The sequence below is a fragment of the Sycon ciliatum genome, chromosome 3, assembly GCF_964019385.1.
Source record: "Sycon ciliatum chromosome 3, ocSycCili1.1, whole genome shotgun sequence".
NCBI classification, from domain to species: Eukaryota; Metazoa; Porifera; class Calcarea; order Leucosolenida; family Sycettidae; genus Sycon; species Sycon ciliatum.
In genome coordinates, this window is record NC_088645.1 from 25,313,781 (window position 1) to 25,333,515 (window position 19,735).

A 19,735-nucleotide genomic window follows, 5' to 3' on the forward strand; every position below is an offset into this window, starting at 1 on the left:
ATGTTATTGTAGTGCTGTGTCAAAGTTTAAGAATTCACGTACGGTGGATTGATGAACTTATTTTATGTGTTGCTTCAACGATTTTGAGGTATTTAATTGTGGTAGAATATTCCCTGGAACATTCTTGAAAGGGGGCAGTTGTTGTGTATGCAAGTTAGTCATTATATATCTACTACACCGTTTGTTACTGTATTGCGCATGCTCGCATATGGTTGTTGTTGTTACTTTACCTGACCAAGAGGAATGTCTTACAAATGCTAGTGTTTGTGTGTGTCAGTAAGAATGCATGAGTGTAATGGAATGTTAGTCCGCAAGGGGACATAACAGTCTCCTTCTTTGTCTCGCTCTGTCTCGCTCTGTCTCCTTCTTTGTCTCTCTGTCTCTCTATCTCTCTATCTCTCTCTCTCTCTCTCTCTCTCTCTCTCTCTCTCTCTCTCTCTCTATCTCTCTCTCTCTCTCTCTCTCTCTCTCTCTCTCTCTCTCTCTCTCTCTCTCTCTCTGGTTGCAAGTTTTCACCGCCAATCCTGCCATATCAGGTATGAACCTAACACCGGCTTTCAGTTCACCGGATCGTGATGAGCGTTGATCAAGGCTAACCTCGCGTAATAGCTGGGTGCAACATTTCCTTTCAGCACTCAACATGTTGTCCCCCCCCCCCCCCCCACACCTCTCTCTCTCTCTTTCACTCTCCCGTCACTCTTTAAGTTTCTCTTTAACTCACTCACTCTGATCAACTGTCTCTATATCTCTCTCACTCTGATCAACTCTCTCTCTCTCTCTCTCTCTCTCTCTCTCTCTCTCTCTCTCTCTCTCTCTCTCTCTCTCTCTCTCTCCTTATATATATCTCTCTCACTCTGATCAACTCTCTCTCTCTCTCTCTCTCTCTCTCTCTCTCTCTCTCTCTCTCTCTCTCTCTCTCTCTCTCTCTCTCTGCGTTCCTCTCTGCGTCTGTCTGTCTGTCTCTCACTTTGTCTCTCTCTATCTTTCTCTATCTCTATCTCTCTCAATACAGGCAGCAAATGGTCTAGTGCGCAGTGAAATTAGTTTCATTCCCAAAAAGAGCATGCTTGTGGCATGCAAATGCCGTAACTCTCGTGGATCCGCTAAGGCCTTCCGAGGTATTGTTGTGAAGCCAAAACCTTTGCACGGTGAGTGATCGTGCTGTATGCTGAGGTTCTTCTTGTTTCTAGTCTTATTATTGTTCTTTCATCTCAGCCTCTCCTTGCTTCTTCCCTCTACCACATAGTACCCTCTTTCTCTCTCTCTCTCTCTCTCTCTCTCTCTCTCTCTCTCTCTCTCTCTCTCTCTCTCTCTCTCTCTCTCTCTCTCTATCTTTCTCTCTCTCTCTCTTTCTCTCTCTCTCTCCCTCTCCCTCTCCCTCTCTCTCCCTCTCAGCATCTATTGCGGGTGACCGGCGTCCTTTGTTTCCTCTCAGTCCCTGACATGAACTGTAGCTCAACATATATGTAACCGATACAGTCGCGATACTCACGAATAACATTCCTCAACCGAGCGTGAGAGATGCTTTGTTACTTGCGAGCTCTTGTTATTCATAAGAACAAGATTACAAAACAACAAGAATGTGCAATTGCCTGCACAGCCTCTATCCAGTGCTGCGACGGTAGAACTTCACATCACGTGACACGGTCCTAAAGTTATTGTGGCGACCAGTGCAAAGTGACCACAAGAGAGTTGAACCCAGAGCAGGGTCTGTCATGCACAGGGTGCAAATAATGTGTACGAGTTCGTCACCTGATGTGAGGTTCTGCCGTCGCAGACCCCATAGCTGGAGTTGCACACTCTGGGGGGGGGGGGGGGGTCTGTACGAGGTGATTCGTCATTATTTAACACGAAAGTAAAAGAAGCCTTCCGTAGGGTTCGAGGTGCGAATCTTTCCATTTCTTCCTCTAAAAATGTAATACTGATGTCGTTAGATTGCAATGGTGGGTTGTGCATTCAGATAATCCTTGGTGTTGGGAAGCAGGGGGCAGTTGAAAATGGCAATTTTTCTGCATATTATTTGTTGTGGTCATTTCTTAACATCACGGTAAAATAGGCCTTAGCAGCACAATTTCAAGTCAGTTTTCAATAGAAAGAGACCCTACGTGTCCAGGATCGTCCAGAAAGACTGGATCAAGAATATGTTCATCCAAATACGAGCCATTCAAGCTTGCATAGCAATAGATGTATCACCCTGATTTCATGTGCAATTGTGATCAACATCTGTGAGTAAATTCAGTAATTGCCAATGTTTGGCCAATACCAGGGCCAACACACCGACATTTCTCCTTCCCAGGCGTCCCATCTAGTGTGTAGTTATCATATGCTTCCTCTTCAGCTAAATGTGTTGTCACTGGAGGTTGAAACCAGCGGCTATGACTCGCTTATACTCTATTTTACCGTAAACATCGCGCACATGCAGACTGAAAGCTCTTGCAATGTCACTTCCTGAAGGAATATCAGTCTCAATTTTGGAGGCGAACTTGACAGAACATTTGCAATGGCAAAAAGAAATTTGACATGACTTTTGCAGGCGCTGGCAATGAGATATTTTACCGATTTGTTAAGAAATGACCCAATGTTAAAAAATTACGAATCACCTCGTACTCTTGATAACAATGATAGGCTGCAGCTAATGGTTTTTGATCTTCAGATGATGTGATTGTACGAGATAAGCGGGATTCACAGAAGCTTTTTTTGCGATGCGACACGCGATGCGACACGCGATCTGCGATGGACGCGTGCGATGCAAACTCGCGAAATACCATTCACAGAAGAAGTCAGCGATGCGACAAAGTCTTGCTGATTTGGGTACGTCACCATGGTATTCGCGCGGTTTGGTACAACTTGTACAAATTTATAGACAACTCTTGAACCTTTGTACAACTTTGCTGTAGAAAAGGCCAACATTGTACGCCAAATCGCATGTCGCATCGCAAAAGTTGAGTCAAGCTCAACTTCCGCGATGGCCCTGTTGCGGCAGTTGCGTGGGGTCCGCGATGGTTGCGTTTTGGGGATTTCCCGGTTTCGCGGCTGTCGCATCGCAAAAAAACCTGTGAATCCCGCTATACTCTTTATTTTGGAAATGTTAGGTGCTCAACATGTTTAGTAGGTGGCCAAAAAAACATGTTAGGTGAACAGGAATTTATGTACGGAGATGCAGTTCCCTGTTGAGTGACATCAAGAGTACATAACCCCCCAGAGTGTGCAACGCCTGATCCAGCTCTGCATAGGGTCTTGGTCGAGCGGAATCGGATCTTTGCGTCATAATACCGTACACATCTGAGGGGAACCCGGGGAGTCGCGGGTACTCTCGGATCAAAAACAAAGGTGCCCTGCCTCGAGACCGGCCTCGCGCTGGCGTGGAGTGTACGCATGGCATCAGAAGGTCCGATTACGCTCGACCAAGACCCTATGCAGAGATGGATACAGGAGTTGCACACTCTGGGGGGGTTATGTACTCTTGGTGACATGTGTCAATACTTACGTACGAAAGAGATACACTGAAAGTACCGTGTATATAAGTACAGTCGTCCCTCTTTAACCCTTTGTCCTTTATAAACCATCACCCTCTATAAACCAGCACAATTTTCATTAGCCAAAATGTCCTGGTCGTGCACATTGCAACGGTAGATCAGATTTGTTAGTTGAGCAGAATTTCTCTGGCACAAAACTAATGTTTCCGGATTTTATAGGGACCACTACACTGGTGCATTGAAAAATTTATGAAATTACAGTTTGCCACACACTCATCTCAATGTGTGCACTGCGTTCACTGATGTTGTTCCCAGCAGGGCCGGCCGTGGCCACGTCTTCTTACCTCGTCACACACGTGCCACACGGCAAGAGCGCGAACCTCTCTTGCGCCTTCACTGGGCTTCAGACGAGCGGCGACGTTCAATGGCTGCGCAACGGGAGTGACGCGAACGTCCTGGCGGACAGTACGATGACTAGCACACGTCACGTAAGTACTTCACTACACTGCAGGGATATCAAACTACAGTACATTTCAAACTACAGTGCATTTCAAAAATATTGACGTGTGGTTTCAAAAAAACCGTTAGGCCAGCATCTATACCACATAAAATCTGTGATCATTTTGTGCACAAAAATTTCGAAATTGGGCGTTTGTTATCTGATGGCCTATCTGACTCACTTGTGAGGTCTGCATTCGCCACTAAGGTGTAAAGACATAGTGGTGGCCTGCGGAAGCGAAGGCTATAGCTTGTGTGTTTCTGAACATTCAAGTGATGCTAACGCGGATCCCGCGAATATTATTATTTTATTAATAATCTATTATGAGAGAAGTTGTGAGAATTACGGAGGATTAGCAAGACGAAATTCGCGTTCGCGTTCGCTCTCCAAGGAAAGTCGAACTCAGTGACGGAATTCGCGTTATGAGAAGGATTAGCAAACAGAATTCGCATATGCATGACGTTGACACGACGTACATCGTGTACAGAGAACAGCGTTGTAAATTTATGACTGCCCTGACACGAATCCGCGATTCGTATTCCGACTACTTTTCCGAACGAAAAATGTGAAAGTTCGCAATCCAGTTCGCGAACTGAAAAATGTCTGCGAACGCGAACGCGAATTTCGTCTTGGTAATCCTCCGTATTACCTGAGCAATATTCTGAAAAAATTCTCAAAAAGCTCTAGCGAAATTTGAAATATTTCAAAAATACCGTGCGTCTATATTTTTGAAATGGACTGTAGTGACATTGTTTGCTCTGTCCCCTTGGCCATTTAACCACTTAGAATAGGCACAGTAGATTTCACATTGCAGATACAGCATTTGTTTGCATGAACATTGCTTCACAGGGTGTGCACAGCAAGGACGAAGCTTTTTTTGAAAATCTTTTAATTTGATTGCGGTAATATGTTGTCCTCGGCGGTACTTGATTGCTGACGTATCGCTGAACAATGAGAGTCACCTGGTTCATGCTCGGATAAGATGTATGACTACTTATTGCGTATTGGATTATCGATCTATGACCCCTTTGGTGGGTCTGAGCTACTCACCTCCCGCTGCTTCAAGAGCAGCATCTGCGCCTTGATCCTGGAAGTTGGTGGCATTCCTACTATGGATGCGCAAAACCTGGCCTCCAGCCGAGTCTGTTGTTGCGAACCATGATTTTGTCGTTGCATATTACGAGCAGTGTCCGGCGCACAGCTGCACTGCCCAATTTTGATGTGTGTGTGTGTGTGTGTGTGTGTGTGTGTATGTGTGTGTGTGTGTGTGGTGGTGGTGGCGGTCAATTCATCAGCCTTGCAAGCTGTTGAATGGTGCAATCCCAGCACAAGTTGCTATGTCTAACATAGCTGTTCGCTATCATCGCTTCCGCGATGGGCAGGTCTGAGGTGTGGTGGTGGTGGTGGTGGTGGTGGTGTGTGTGTGTGTGTGTGTGTGTGTGTGTGTGTGTGTGTGTGTGTGTTTGGATGAGACGTACCTCGGGTTCTCAGTACAGTGGAACTTGTTTAGTACATACTCTGATCAGACATGTTCTTGCTTAGTACGATCCTTGAGGGTGGTGGCACGCCTAAGGTTGGAAAAAGGTGACCACCAGCTGAGTCTCACGCGAACCGGGATTTTTGCCTTGGGGCCGTCCGTCAATATTGATATATTTTTCAAGAGAGCTTCCCCCCCCCAACGAACCAATCTCTTCTCTTCTCTTAAAAATATTGATACTTGTGGACGACCCCATTAATTAATAGTCCGTGTATAGTCCAGGGTACGGGTGTGTTCATCCATACTGAAGTATGCTAGGAGTGTGAAAGCAGACATTTTCGGTGGTGCAATATTTTCGGTATTCTCCAAAATCGGCGGTTTGGTGGAGGGAAATTTTCGGTAAACCCGTTTTCCAGTTAAGTGTGTAGTAGCAATACATGCAGTACCGATATTTTCAGTGCCTTTCATTTCTGCACCGACGTTACCGAAAATAAAACACCGAAAATTTCTGCTTTCACAGTATAGGAAGTACTGTCATTTCACAAATTTTCGGTGTACTTTTATTTTCGGTACTTTCGGTGCGTCTGTTTCATACCTAAAATTTCAATACACCAAACAAACACTAACACGCATAATCCAATAGGGAACTGCTTCTCTGTACCAAAAATTTCTGTTCACCTAACCTAGCCTGTTGCCCTCATACCGAAAATATTGAGCGCCGAAAATTTCTGAAATTAGAGTACCTGGGGTGCTAAGTACAGTAAAACCTGGTTTAAGCAACCACCCCACGGTGCAAGGACAAGCGGTCGTTAAAGCCAGGTGGTCTTTAGATCCAGGTCCCACAGTGTCTGTGTAGAATTGTCGGTGCATGGAAAAACGGTCGCGAAGAGCAGGTGGTCGCTAAAACGAGAGGTGGCTTACAACAGGTTTTCCGGTACTAAACTTTCCTGTTTGCTGAACGGGGGTACATCTTATCAGTGCTCTACTGTGCATGTGACTCTGCAGGTGTCGGGCAACATTACGTACGCCTACATGTCGTTCTTGCCTGAAAACGACACCTGGGTGACTTGCGTTGCGAGAAACTCTTTCGGCGTAGCCAGGGGACACCGTGCGGTCATCGTTGGAAACGACCTTCTTGGTTCCGGAGGAGCCCGTAATGGTAAGCGGAGCTGCAGTGACGTCACACAGTGACCTCATTCAGTGATGTCATGCAGTGGTATAATGCAGCCGCATCATGCGATGACATCATGAAACCAAATATTTCCACGACAAGGATGAGGAGGAGTTCCCTTGTCGTGTGAGTCCAGCTGCTGCTGAGGAGCACACTACGCAAGGAGGTGCGATACTATAATTATATACAAACAATAATAAGAGGATGAAAAAGTTGTTTTACTCCGAGTTTTTCATACTCTTATGATTGTTTGAACTAGCTCTGCCTTTCTGTATTGAGCACTCTGTTGAACAGCTTGGAACCTATCTCTTTTACTATAATATAACAGGGTTCTAGCCAGGTCAATATAGTAGGGGGCGGGCATGGGAAAAAGTTACCCCATGACCCATTTTTTCCATTGTCCAAAATTGTCTTGCCATGCAAAATGTAACATACAGGGTGAAAGCCCGACTTCACCCCTCACAAATGTGCCTTTATGAACCCTCTAGTAGTGACTATCGACTGTATTTTCGTTGAATGGTGTGAAAAACACAAAAATCGGAAAATGAGTAGGGGGCGGCACTTTTTCACAGGGGGGCGCGCAAACGGAGTAGGGGGGTGCTGCGCCCCCTACCCCCCCCCCCCTTTGGCTAGAACCCTGATATAATTAGGAAACATAAAAGTGTAGTACTACAGATTTAGTGCCATGCTGCCCATGGCAGCCAGCATGCATGATTGAGGAAATTAGCACAGACACAGGACAGTGTTGGAGCGTGGGTGCACGTTTCTCGACTTGTCCGCACTCTGGGAAGTACATTGGTTGTGTATATTTGAATTCTCAAACCGAACGGACTGAACATGTCCAATGACAAGGAAGCGAATGAGGTCCAAGTAACCCAGGAATGGGAAAACTTGGAAAGGAGACACAGATGAAAAGAAAATGTGGGAAAAGAAAGTTCTTTGGCGCCTGGTTTGCATCCTGCCTGTGAGATATACCGTATATTCTCTATTATAAGCGCCGTGCTTATATTTTTTCAACACCCCTCTACCCCGCGCTTATATTGGAGACCGTGCTTATATTTTTTTCAACCAATACATCCGTACAGAGCAAGAAGAAATACATGCTAGATATCATGCATCCCGCATTGATTTCCACCAAGACCGTGCTAATAATAGAGACCGTGCTTATAATGTTTCGAAAGGTGCTCACAGTGTGCTAGTATTAGAGACTGTGCTAGTAATGGAGACCTGTGCTTATAATAGAGAATATACGGTATTATATTTTTGTTGCTAACAGATTCGGCTTCTTTCCCCCTGCGCAATGCTGATGACTCCACGCAGGGTGACATGGTCGGCTATCCGCATCCGCAGATCTGGCAATTCTTTTTTTTTACAAAGACCTCTTGAACATGTGCTGCAGCTAGGCAAGCATCCACAACACTAATCGCAGCAGTGGCGGTGAGGTATAGGGAGCTCCGCCGACCTGGCAAGGGGTCTCGACTTCATTTCTTCCTCTCTTTAACCGTGTTTGCGTGTTCTGCAGGGGCTGGTGGCAACAACGACGGTGGTGGCAACACCGGTGGTGCATCGTCTGCAACGGTCGGCGGGCTAGCAGCGGCCGTGGCTCTGGTTGTAGTCGCAGCCGTCCTAGCCTTCGTCTTCCAGAAGATGGGAGACAACGGACGGAGAATCTACGCCAACAAAGTCACGCAGCAAGCCAAGGAACTGCGCCGTAAGCTAGCTTGTTTTGATATTATACCTGCCAACCTTTGCCAACCTGAGATCAGTGGGACAAGGACATACCTAGGTATGAGAATGTCTACAAATGCAGCCGTGAGGCATGCGATGAATTCATTTTTGCTGCCTATTACCACCCTCGGTGTCGGGACTGTCCCGGCCAAATCGCGATGGGTGGTTGGTATGTGAGATGATCATCCCCGTCTTCGCCTGCTTCACGGTGTGCAGTATCAGGGGCGTCGCACACAGTACGGTCACTACGGTATTGACCGTACCACTTTTTGCCCCAAGTACCCTGTAAATCAATAATACACACTGATCTGGGATCTATATTTCCAAAATTTTCGCCTCAGCCACCACTCCCCCACGAGTAAATTGTACAGTTCAGATGGCTGACCGTACCACACTAGAATACCTTCCGACGCCCCTGAGCATTATAGCTGTTTTGAAGGAAATGCGAGTTGCAAAGTCTGGAGGACATGTCGGAACTGAAAATGAAAATATTTAATGTTGAACGGTCCCTGGTAGCATCGGCAGTACTCAGTACATGAAGGCCGGTGCATCAGAGCTTGCCAGGCATGTGACCATAACATCTAATGGCTTGGTCATGCTGGTTGTAGGCCTGTTTTTCCTCCTCTCTTCTCTCGTCAGCTTACCACATCTTCAAACTATTGAATGTTACCTTTCTCAGGGCTAGATCATTTTTGAGCAAATGCAGAAGTGAAAATATTCAAAAAAAATTAATATGGATCTTTGAGATTTTCGAAGGGTCGAATATGGTGTTTTCTCTACATACGCTGTGGACTCTGAATGAAGAATGGATCATTGTAAGGCACTGCAACTGAGCCAACCCAGGTATGATGCCTTAGTCACAGGCAGGGCGCACCATGTTTGCCGAAGCAGTGACTGTGAATCCAACTTTGACCTCCCTGGATTCCATTTGTAAAACCCCTGGGATCCACTTACCGGTATCAATTTCTTTGGAGTCAATTTGCCACACTCTAAGGCTGTGTTTACATGAGAAATTTCAACCCGGGTCGAGTTCAGCATGGGTTGAAAGTCTGTACGATAGACAAAAGAGGTGAGCGTTTACATGAAGACAGTTGACCCGGGTCAAATACTGATATGCCGCCAAAAGTCCACTTCTACAGTTCCGTATGGTCACGTGAATCTGTTCGCGCGAAATGTGCATCTGCAGTGCCGTTCAAACCTGGCGCGAGATACGCACAGAAGTACGTTTGTACGATTTTCTTGACCCGGGTTGATTTCAGCCCTCCCCTTGGGGGGAGGGTTGAAATCAACCCGGGGCGAAATTTCAACCCGGGTCAAGCGCAATGCGTCATGTAAACGCGCCATTCACTTTGTGCACATGGCGGGTTGAAATCTGACCCGGGTCGAACTCAACCCGGGTTGAAACGCTTCATGTAAACACAGCCTCAGGAATTGCCCCGATGGAATAGTACCAAGAATGCTGTTAGCACAAAATTCGACCCATCTGAACATGGCTATTCTTAGTACGCATGCAAGCACATGAGTACGTGCGAACACATGCACATACACATACATACACATACACACACACCATGTATTCTTGTATACGCCCGTCGCAAGAGAAGCACGCAAATCTGCAAATGCACTGGATGTGCACCCACAGATTTTCTCTTTATAGCAATGATAGCGGATCTGATTCTGATTGAAACAGATCAAGACAAGCGCCAGGTAACTGTCTAATCCACACAACTGGCGAAGCCATGTGAATCGACCCCCCAATGCACACCTGGTCTTCACCACACGGAGTACACCGGAATAGGACGGCCAAGACAGTTACCTATGCATACCCTACACTTGCTGGGGTAACCAGTATAGACAGCACGCTGCTTTGATAAAAGCAGACACTAGATGCACGGGCACCTGGAAGTGAAATGAGAGTTATTTTACCAACCAGCCTCGGCAACTGGGTACTGGGAACCCAGGGCCAACAGACGTACCAACAACCTCAGCCATGAAAGCTATATAGTAACGACACACTGGATTGAGGAGCCGAAACTAGTCCAACTTCGAAAATGCTTTGCAAGAGGGTAGCCTTCCGACAGGTTGGACACACACGCGCTCGCGCACGCGCACACACACACACACACACACATATTTGCCAACCCAGCCAAAGCAAATCCCTTAGTCACACACCCGGTTTCCCTTACTTTTCTCTCATTTTCCTGGTTTTCGCCAAATTTGGCCATTTTTTCGTTTTTTGGGGGAAATATTTGATTATTTTGCGTATTTTCCGCAACTTTTTGGACATTTTTTCTTTCCTCAGTTTGTTCATTTCTAACCCATTGCTCGTATATTGCTAATATCGGGGGACCAAAACCTGAGTTTCTTTATTGTCAGATCACCCCTATATTTATATGTTGTGTGATTCTGCGAAATGCAGGGCCGCATGTGCCCTTGTCACACCACAAAACAACCTTTTTATGAACACTCATGGTTCAGTATGCAGTGCCAATACCGGTAGTTTTTCGATCAAAGTCAAAAAGCCCCGGGATGCCGGTAGTGACCGCAGTTTCCCGGTATAATACCGGGAAAACCGGTATGGTTGGCAAGTATGCACACGCACACACGCGCACGCACACACACACACACACACCTGGCCTGGTATACAGCTGCCAAATGCTTGGCCACGCCGCCCCCGAGACAGGGGGAGAGTAGAAGAGAGAGTTTGAGAGAAGTCAGCACTGCCACTAGGAAGCCGCTCCGCCACGACGCCGTCCACGATTGCAATTCACACCTGTCCTGTCCTGTCCTGAACATTGCCGTAACACGGTCACATGTCCCCTCATACGAGGGGCCGACAGACATGGGGTAGGTCGTTGAATACGGTACGAAGCACGCTCCGCAGGCTAGCGGCCAACAAGAGTTCGGGTATACTTTGCGCAGCTGTGGAGTTGGAAACCCCTCTTTGATCGGCAGCATCTGCCACATGCGCTTTAATGAGCCTGGCAGCAGGGTAGTGTTAGCTGAGTCCTCGCCGGCACTGGTACTGCCGCAACCGAGTTGGGCGCAGACAAAGGAGGGCCCGCCACTGTGCCTGTAGAACGATCGTCGTCGGGTCGACACTTATGGACAGCGAGGCCTCCGGCGCTCCTGAACCATCTCTTACACGCCGGGCATTTCCTGCTCCCAATCTGATCTGCGATCGGCTTTCTGCGCTCCTCTTTGCACTTGTGTCGGGCCATACCACTCTTCAACAGTGACCGGCCACATACCGCACATGGTGTTCGTGGTTGCGGGCGTGGTCCAGATGACGCAACGCTGGAGTGCGCCCTAATTCACACACACACACACACACACACACACACACACACACACACACACACACACGTGCGCACGCGCGCGCACACACACACACGGTGACACACATACGTACATACATATATACATACATTCATACATACATACATACATACATACATACATACATACATACATACATACATACATCCTTCCTTCCTTCCTTCTTCCACTGCCATGACTGGCTATGTGGCCCCATACGGGGCAGACCAGGAGACGTGTTGTCCACCGGGCGGGGAACGCCATACTCAGCGCGCGCGGGCCGCGCGAACAGCGTTACACTTATGCCTCGCAATGTCCTGCGGCCGACGAAAACTGCGCGCACAAGTGCCACATACATACATACATACATACATACATACATACATACATACATACATATATACATACATACTGGTGTGGCGAGAATGCCGCGGAGTTCAGTCTATACGTTCATGTCATGTTGAACAGTTCAGTTGCGATCTGCTTTCTCTTCCTGATTGCCATTGCGGTCATGCTGTCTGTTCTCTGTGATTTGACCTTTATCTCCTGGCATCTTACTATCTCCATGTGCTCCCCTTGGGGGCACCTTGATGCCTGATGTAATATCGAATTTGTACAGCGGGCTACCATTTAGGTTCCGCTGCGGTCGGTTTTGCTGAGCCAGCCTTGGCACAGTGTAGCCTTTTTGGTTGTTGTGTTCTTGTGCGTGCGGCATGAGGTTTTTTAGCTGTACCTTTTGTTTGGCTGCGCTGCCTTTGTTTCGAGAGAGTTTTTCTTAGTACATGTAGTTTCTTGGAACGAAATAGTCGGTTCGTGACATGGCGTTCTACTTCTAATCAACTATAAAGTCTTTCGTGTTGTGAGTGACTCCGTCGAGTGTGAGCTTGGTATACGGCCCATTACGGGACTGAGTACGGCAGACGCCTTGCGAAACACCACATACATACATACATACATAAAATAAATAAAAAATAAATTCGACGGGGTTCGCGTACCGGGCAGGTCAAGAACAAGGAGTCGTACAACTCCCTGGTCAAGAACCACCTTTCCGCTTCCGTGCATACATACATACATACATACATACATACATACACAAGTACTGAGACTTCTGGTGCATTTGCTGGTTTCCCTTGTTGATACTGCAGAAACGGTGAAGAGATCAGTGAGCCATACATTGCCCAAAAAGATGACTCCACCTCGCACATTCGACATTGAACCCGGTGTCCTTGCAACCTCAATGGTGCCCAGCGGAAGCATCATACCAGAGAGTAAGTAGAATAGCCAGAATGCCGGAATGTGATTGTGCGGACTATCCTATGCTTCTCTAGCTCTCTGATCTCGTGCGCCTTCTTCTTACAACTTTTGTGAATATTTTTGTGAATATTTACCCGGTATATAAAAAAAGAATAGCCAGAATCCTGGGTGGTTGCCGTAATCAGAGGCGTAGCTGGTCCCCTTTCTATGGGGGGGGGGGGGGGGGTGCACGGCCGCACATGTGCAGGATGGCTGGTGCATGTCATTCATGGTTATAATGTGCATGCTGAAGCTAGATCGAAATATTTAGGGGAGGGTGTGGGGGTCCACGTGCCCTCCCGTGCCCGATGCGGGCCACGTGCCTGGTAATGCCGTAAAAGTTCGTAAACGAGAGAGCTTGGAAGCTCAGGGCCCTGCGCTATGCTTTGTTGCCTAGCTCATCGTGCATGTTGTTAGAACTGATGGAAACGTTTTTTTCCTTTGATTAGCTACTTCATTGTATTGCAAAAACGTTTCAATGAGTTACTGAAGTAACGTCTTCTGCATAGCTATGGGACCGGCGCTGACTCTGCCGATCACGGGCGTTCTGGAGTCGACGGGATGTCTGTCCTGCCGTTTCCTGGGACCGGCGCTGACTCTGCCGACCACGGGCGTTCGTCTTCTTCTTCTTATTATACTGACGGCAACTAACATCCATTCTAATTGCATTTACTCGTCTCCCTACTTCGTATTTCTTTCCAGAAAATCTCCCCATACAGCAGGGAGTCGTTTACATAATATGACTCCCTGCTATACATCTACATGACTGTATACACGTTATGATTATTATGCTATCGGCCTACATGCGATTCCCGGGCTGTTCGACAGGCGGCCCAGCCAGCCTGCTAGTGGGATCTCGGCCTCGCACACAAATCCACACAAAATGGTACTGCACTGAATGCATTCCCCGATACACTTCGCATATATACTCATTCTCTTGATGGTACCGTACACTTGATGGTACGGGACAGGTACGGGATAGCGCCAGGCATGCCGATGGCACAAACAAACAAAAATATTGTGGCCAGCTGTCTTTGTTGGTACGGTACGGTACGGGACAGATACAGGATAGCGCCAGGCGTGACACAAACAAACAAACAAACAAACAAATAAACAAACACCAAATTAAAGCTGTGTGGACCCTGGCTAGCGCCAGACGTTACTGAAGTAACGTCTTCTGCATAGCTACGGGAATAAGTACCTGCTGAGTAGTGCCTGCTTATTCCCTAGATAAATACTCCCTTCATCGTGTTGACTCCGTCTGCTGATGTCAAGTTCAGTCCGATAAACATACCGCCCGAAAAAAAGGTACGGATGCGGTCCGCCCATGCAGAGCATGTAGCATGTACATCGTCATGGAAAAAGACTTCTCGACTACACACAAGTCAGGTCCGAGAGTCAGCTCGTGCCCGAAAATCATTACGCATGTGACCACTTTTAAAAGTCGAAAGTAAGTACCGTAAAGTCCGGAGCAAACGCCCACCCCATTTTTGCAAGATCTGCTGGCCTGTACACACTGACCCCATGCACTGTCACCCCTACTGTACGAAAGTGCATCTCACACCGTAGCGGGAAGAGCACTTTGCTACGGTAAACTATGTCCACTTTCCTGGTTTCAAAACCTCTTTGGGCACTAGCCACGAGCTAGCTCGTAGTGATTTTATAATGATGGTTGTTTTATTTCGCAAATCCGAACGGGTTTTCTTCCGAATAACAAGGTAGCGAAGAACAGAGTATTGAAGGAACCAAATACACTTCTGACGGTGTTTCAAGCCATCATTTAGAGATCACACAACGCCCAAAGGCAAGTGTTTTTCTTGGGCACTTCGGAGTTTTCAACAAGTTAGCAGCGACTTTGTAGGTGTAGCTTCTGTGACATACCCTGTTCGACTTGCAACTGCCATATTGGGACCAGTCAAGTCGTTGACTGACGCTTCATCAGAACAATTACTGTTCCTGACAGCGCGACATCGTGGCACTGCACAAATTTCTACGGCATTACTCGTACCACATGGAGAACGAACTACCACAAAGAGGACACCTTTATCGAATGAAAGGAAATCTCGACAGAAGTTATTTCTTTGCAAGAAGATGATGACAATCGCTTTTGCACAGAGTCCTGGTAGGACATAGGCAGTTTGTAGGCATAACAGTCGTTCTCGTACGCATTCGACCTTCATGCCAGTTGTTTACAACTATATTGACCTGAAAAAGACGAAAATAGTATGGACCCGCTGGGGTGGGCGTTTGCTGCGAAGTGGGCGTTTGCTCCGGACTTTACGGTACGTACCTAATAACTGACTTTTACGTTAATGGAGAGTTCTTAGGAAAGCAGTTACCGGATAATGTGGCGTATAACAGCCGGGCTTATTCTCGAGGAACCCAGTGTCAGTTATACCTAGGTTTGTATTCAAACTCAGAGCGAGGGGTAGGTGGGGGTGCTATACTTTCGCGGTCAGAGCAGCACTGAGATGTGTCACAACCTAGTCAAATTTCATATTCCAGTTTATCCGGCTTTCATTCGTACGACGGTACAAGTATATGTGTCCGGTGTACACGCTGCAGAGGTAATGTTGGCATGCTCTTTTCTTCATAATATACAAAGACCGAAATGGGCTTTTCGGTCTTTGACCACTTTGTGGTGGGTCTGATCTACTCACCTCCCACCGCTTTAGGAACTGCATCTGCGCCTTGATCCATGGAGGGTGGTGGCATTCCTACGGATGCGGAAAACTCGGGCCTCCAGCCGACTCTCACGCAAACCGGAAATGTTTTTCTTCATATTAAAGTGGAGTTCTGATCCTGAGACACGTAGTAGGCACTCTTGGTGTACCAGGCTGAGCAGGTATTCACCAAGAACCGAACTAGAACTTTGCGAGTGTTTGGAGCAAACAATCAAAGAGTCTTGATCCAAACTGGCTAGGATACACAATTCCCCAGAGCAACATGCTCCCAAACAGGCCGCTTTGCACGCGCAGAAATGACTGAACCACAGACTCCTCGTACCACAGCCGTTCATTTCAACCTCCTGGACATATCCTCTACATTTTTCATAGGAGTTCCTTACTGCTTGTAAATTTATCAAGAGATTCAAACAAAATTGTTAGCAACTTAGCATAATACATGTGTATGCTATATTGTAAAACCGGAAAGTTTAACGTTTTTTTGTCATTTTGGCATGATTACGTGCAGAAAGTTTGACGATGGCTACCTGGCCACCCATCTGTATGCGCATTTTTACACAAAAAAAACTAGCGATACGTTTTTTTTCAAGTAACGAAAAATATTTGGTCGTTAGCGTGACTTTCCGGTTTTACAGTAAAGTTTGCTGGACCGCATGTGTGGATCCTGATTCTGACATGCACCTATGTGTGGTATCATTCAACAAAAAACATGACATCATTCTGCACCCTGAGTGACATGATTCTTTGAAAGTCTGATCGGGTTGCTGGTGTGTAGGATGGCATTGCATGCACATCATTGCACGCATTATTCCAGTACTGACTGTTGTTTTCTGTCTCCTCTGTGTGTGTGTGTGTGTGTGTGTGTGTATATTATATGTTTGTGTGTGTGTGTGTGTGCGTGTGTGTGTGTGTGTGTGTGTGTGTGTGTGTGTGTGTGTGTGTGTGCGCGCGTGTGTGTGTGTGCATGCATGTGTGTGCCTTTGTGTGTGTGCGTGTGTGTGTGTGTGTGCGTGTGTGTGTGTGTGTGTGTGTGTGTATGCGTGTGTGTTTGTCTGCAGTCCAAGACGGCCAGGGTGATGACCAATACTGTATGTATGGGACTACGGAGGGATCGACAGATCATAGCAACCCTGGCCATGAACACATATACCTGCGCCGGCTGTCAGCCAGCGTAGATCTCGTTGCTGGCACCAGCACAGAGGGCGATGCGTCCGACTACCAATACATTGGTGCCGGTGCGCTGCGGCTGAACGACTCGACCACCGACATCCACGCGGCGATTTCCGCCGACGTCGCCGAGATTGGTCATGGCTACGACACCGCTCATGAAGGTCACGGTGACCAGCACATTTACGACTACACGCTAGCAACAACTGTGGCTGCAGCTACTGGCAATGACGAATTGAACTACAGTCTTGCAGCGGCGGGTGACGCCGGCAAGGATGGTTCCGTTGGCTACGAAAGGGCTGACTCGGCCACGCGGTCAGCGAATCACTATAGCTTGACCGCAGGCCCGTCGTCCTATGATCCCGATCGACCAGCGGACGACGTCCTGAACTCGCCCCGCGGCAGTATCTGCAGCGTTTTGCCTCTGGATGGACCGTATGATGAGCAGCCCGAAGGATGCGACGGCCCTGCTCTGCTCTTCGTCACCAGTGCTTCAGCAGCATGCGCAGACTCTGCTGTTGACGGAGCTCACAGCGATGGACTCGACGGAGCTTACAACGAGGGACTCGGCGAGGCTTACAATGATGGACTAGAAGGGGCTTACAACAAGGGACTCGGAGCGGCATACGATGATGGACTCCATGAGGCTTACAATGATGGATTCGACGAAATCCAGAACGACGGACGGATAGAGATCTCTCGTCGTGACACAGCTGGTGACGTTGCACCAGTGGATGATGTTTCTAATTATGGCGACGGCGACCTGAGCATCGGTGGCGGCATAGCTCACGTGGATAGCATCGCCGACTGTGAAGACATGGTGCTGCATGTGCGTAAGCAACGGGGCAGCATTGTGAGCTCACCGACCATAGACGACGCTCTGGAGTCTCTCTTCGGAGAGCTGCAACAAGAGGATATGCGACAAGAGGAGGATATGTACGCGGTGCCAAAGCGTTGATGACGCGTCGGTAGCGTCAGCTATGCGTAACCCTCGGCTGCACGCCATCAACACACTTATCCAGTCGGTAACACCATGCCGGTAGCACATTGATACGCCGGGCTCAGCTACTACCAAGGTAACAACATGCATCCTCACGCATGCCGCTCGCGGGGCTTCACAATTCCAGGGTGAGATCGGAAGCCAGCTAGCCGCGCCTGTACCTATAGCGTTTCTGCCTGCGTCACACGTCCATTGCCCTAATGCTTACTGGTGAGCGTTGAGCGGTGTCTTGTGATGTGTGTCCCGAGTTAGTTTCCTGCACGGACTGCGACGCAGCTGTATGCTGCCGGCGTGCCGCTTTCGTCGTCATTGCCGATTCCTTTCCTGCTGCCTGCCGCGCTTCCTCTTCCTTGCCGTCTCGTGTCTTTGCTTCGTTGCAGTGAGAAAAGACCGGAGCGTCCAAGATGAGTCCTTCCATCAGAAGCCCCAATGCATCTCGATGGCCCCGGTGTCTGATAAGAGTCATCAATTATTTATCATTGCCTTTCAGATCCGTACAACTCTTTGACAAGCTCTCCAGCTAAGCTAAGCTGGCATTATTTAAATTTTACACAACTTGCAGCCTACAACATGAACAGCTACTCTCGCCTCTCCCAGTTTTTTGGTTTTTGTTTTGCTTGCATCCAGGATCAAATCTTTCCTCGTGCTCGAGCCTTGCCTTGTTATGTACATGGTTTGAATCGTCATGGCATGCTTTTACCCTGGACGAATATGAATAGTAATTACAATAATGGACTCGGATTACAATGATTACAATAATGGCCGAGTTTTGCGATCCATGTTGCTATGAGGGGTGTGCAGATAAATAAAAAATAATAATAATAAATAAAATTTCGCTGTTCGCGTGAGACTCGGCTGAAAGCCGAGTTTTCCGCATCCGCCGTGGGAACACCACCACCCTCTAGGATCAAGGCGCAGATGCAGCGCCTAAACGGTGGGAGGTGTGTAGATCAGACCCACCACCAAGTGGTCAAAGACCGAAATCCTATTAGCTGCATCCATGTGTGCAGATAAATGTCTAACAATTATTATTGGACTTGGATGGAGAGCCAAGGAAAAATTTACAGAAAAGGAAAAGGACCAAGGAACTACAAGTTACGCCAAGAGTCCATAACCACCGGACTCTTGGTTACGCTATAATGTCCACTAACACCATCAGTTACTAACGTCAGAACGTCAGTACCGTCGGTCAGTGCCGTGCAATGTTATCGCATGAGCTGATTATTAAGTAGCTGGTGGTGTTAGTGGACATTATAGCGTAAGTTGTAGTTCCTTGGTCCTTCAAGTTTCTTTTCTATAAACATTATAATTATACCTAAACAGTTCTGTCAGCAGATTGAGTAATGTTATAATTATTATCTCTGCACACCCCTCATAGCAACATGGATCACAAAACTCTGCCATTATTGTAATGTGGACTGTCTACGTACCCTCTTTCTGTGTTGCTCCTACTGTGGAAATGAAGTGAGACTTTTTTTATTGGAGTTTTTTTGTAGCTTTCAGATTTGTTGCCCCCCCCCCCCCCCCCGTGCGGGCATGCGACTAGTTGATTGGAAGCAGGGAGTCGGGTCTATACGACTCCCTGATTGGAAGTGAAAGCGGTGCGAATGGTGAATGGCCTACCCGGTCCTCGAAGCGACTCAGTGTATGACTCTGAGCCTGACCAAGAGTACATGTACTCTTGGCCTGACTGACGCTAAGGCTGCCTGGTGTTGACGTTTATAACGAACCAAGTCTCGTAATCTCGTAGGGCCACATGTAAACCAAGTGCATTCATAATGATCATGCTGTCATGGACCAAGGAGCCCTACAGATATGTGCAGGGCTCCCTGGTCATGGACCACTTCCCAGTCATATTATCATGACTTGCTGCTTGTACGGTGTGAGTGCATTCTGTTAAAACGAACTTCGGCTATAAAGAA

The 19,735-nt window shown here is 47.6% G+C and overlaps 1 protein-coding gene across 1 annotated transcript in view; it reads left to right on the plus strand.

Annotated features, from left to right (window-relative positions):
* The window catches only part of LOC135812601 (uncharacterized), a 31,502-nt gene extending 12,904 nt beyond the window's left edge, over positions 1–18,598 (plus strand). The window contains exons 6-11 of the mRNA XM_065325916.1: positions 1,013–1,148; positions 3,795–3,964; positions 6,458–6,611; positions 8,146–8,334; positions 12,815–12,937; positions 16,705–18,598. Of these exons, the coding sequence (XP_065181988.1) occupies positions 1,013–1,148; positions 3,795–3,964; positions 6,458–6,611; positions 8,146–8,334; positions 12,815–12,937; positions 16,705–17,771 (1,839 nt within the window). The 3' untranslated portion in view covers positions 17,772–18,598. The remainder of the gene's footprint in view (positions 1–1,012; positions 1,149–3,794; positions 3,965–6,457; positions 6,612–8,145; positions 8,335–12,814; positions 12,938–16,704) is intronic.
* Positions 18,599–19,735: the final 1,137 nt, after the last annotated feature.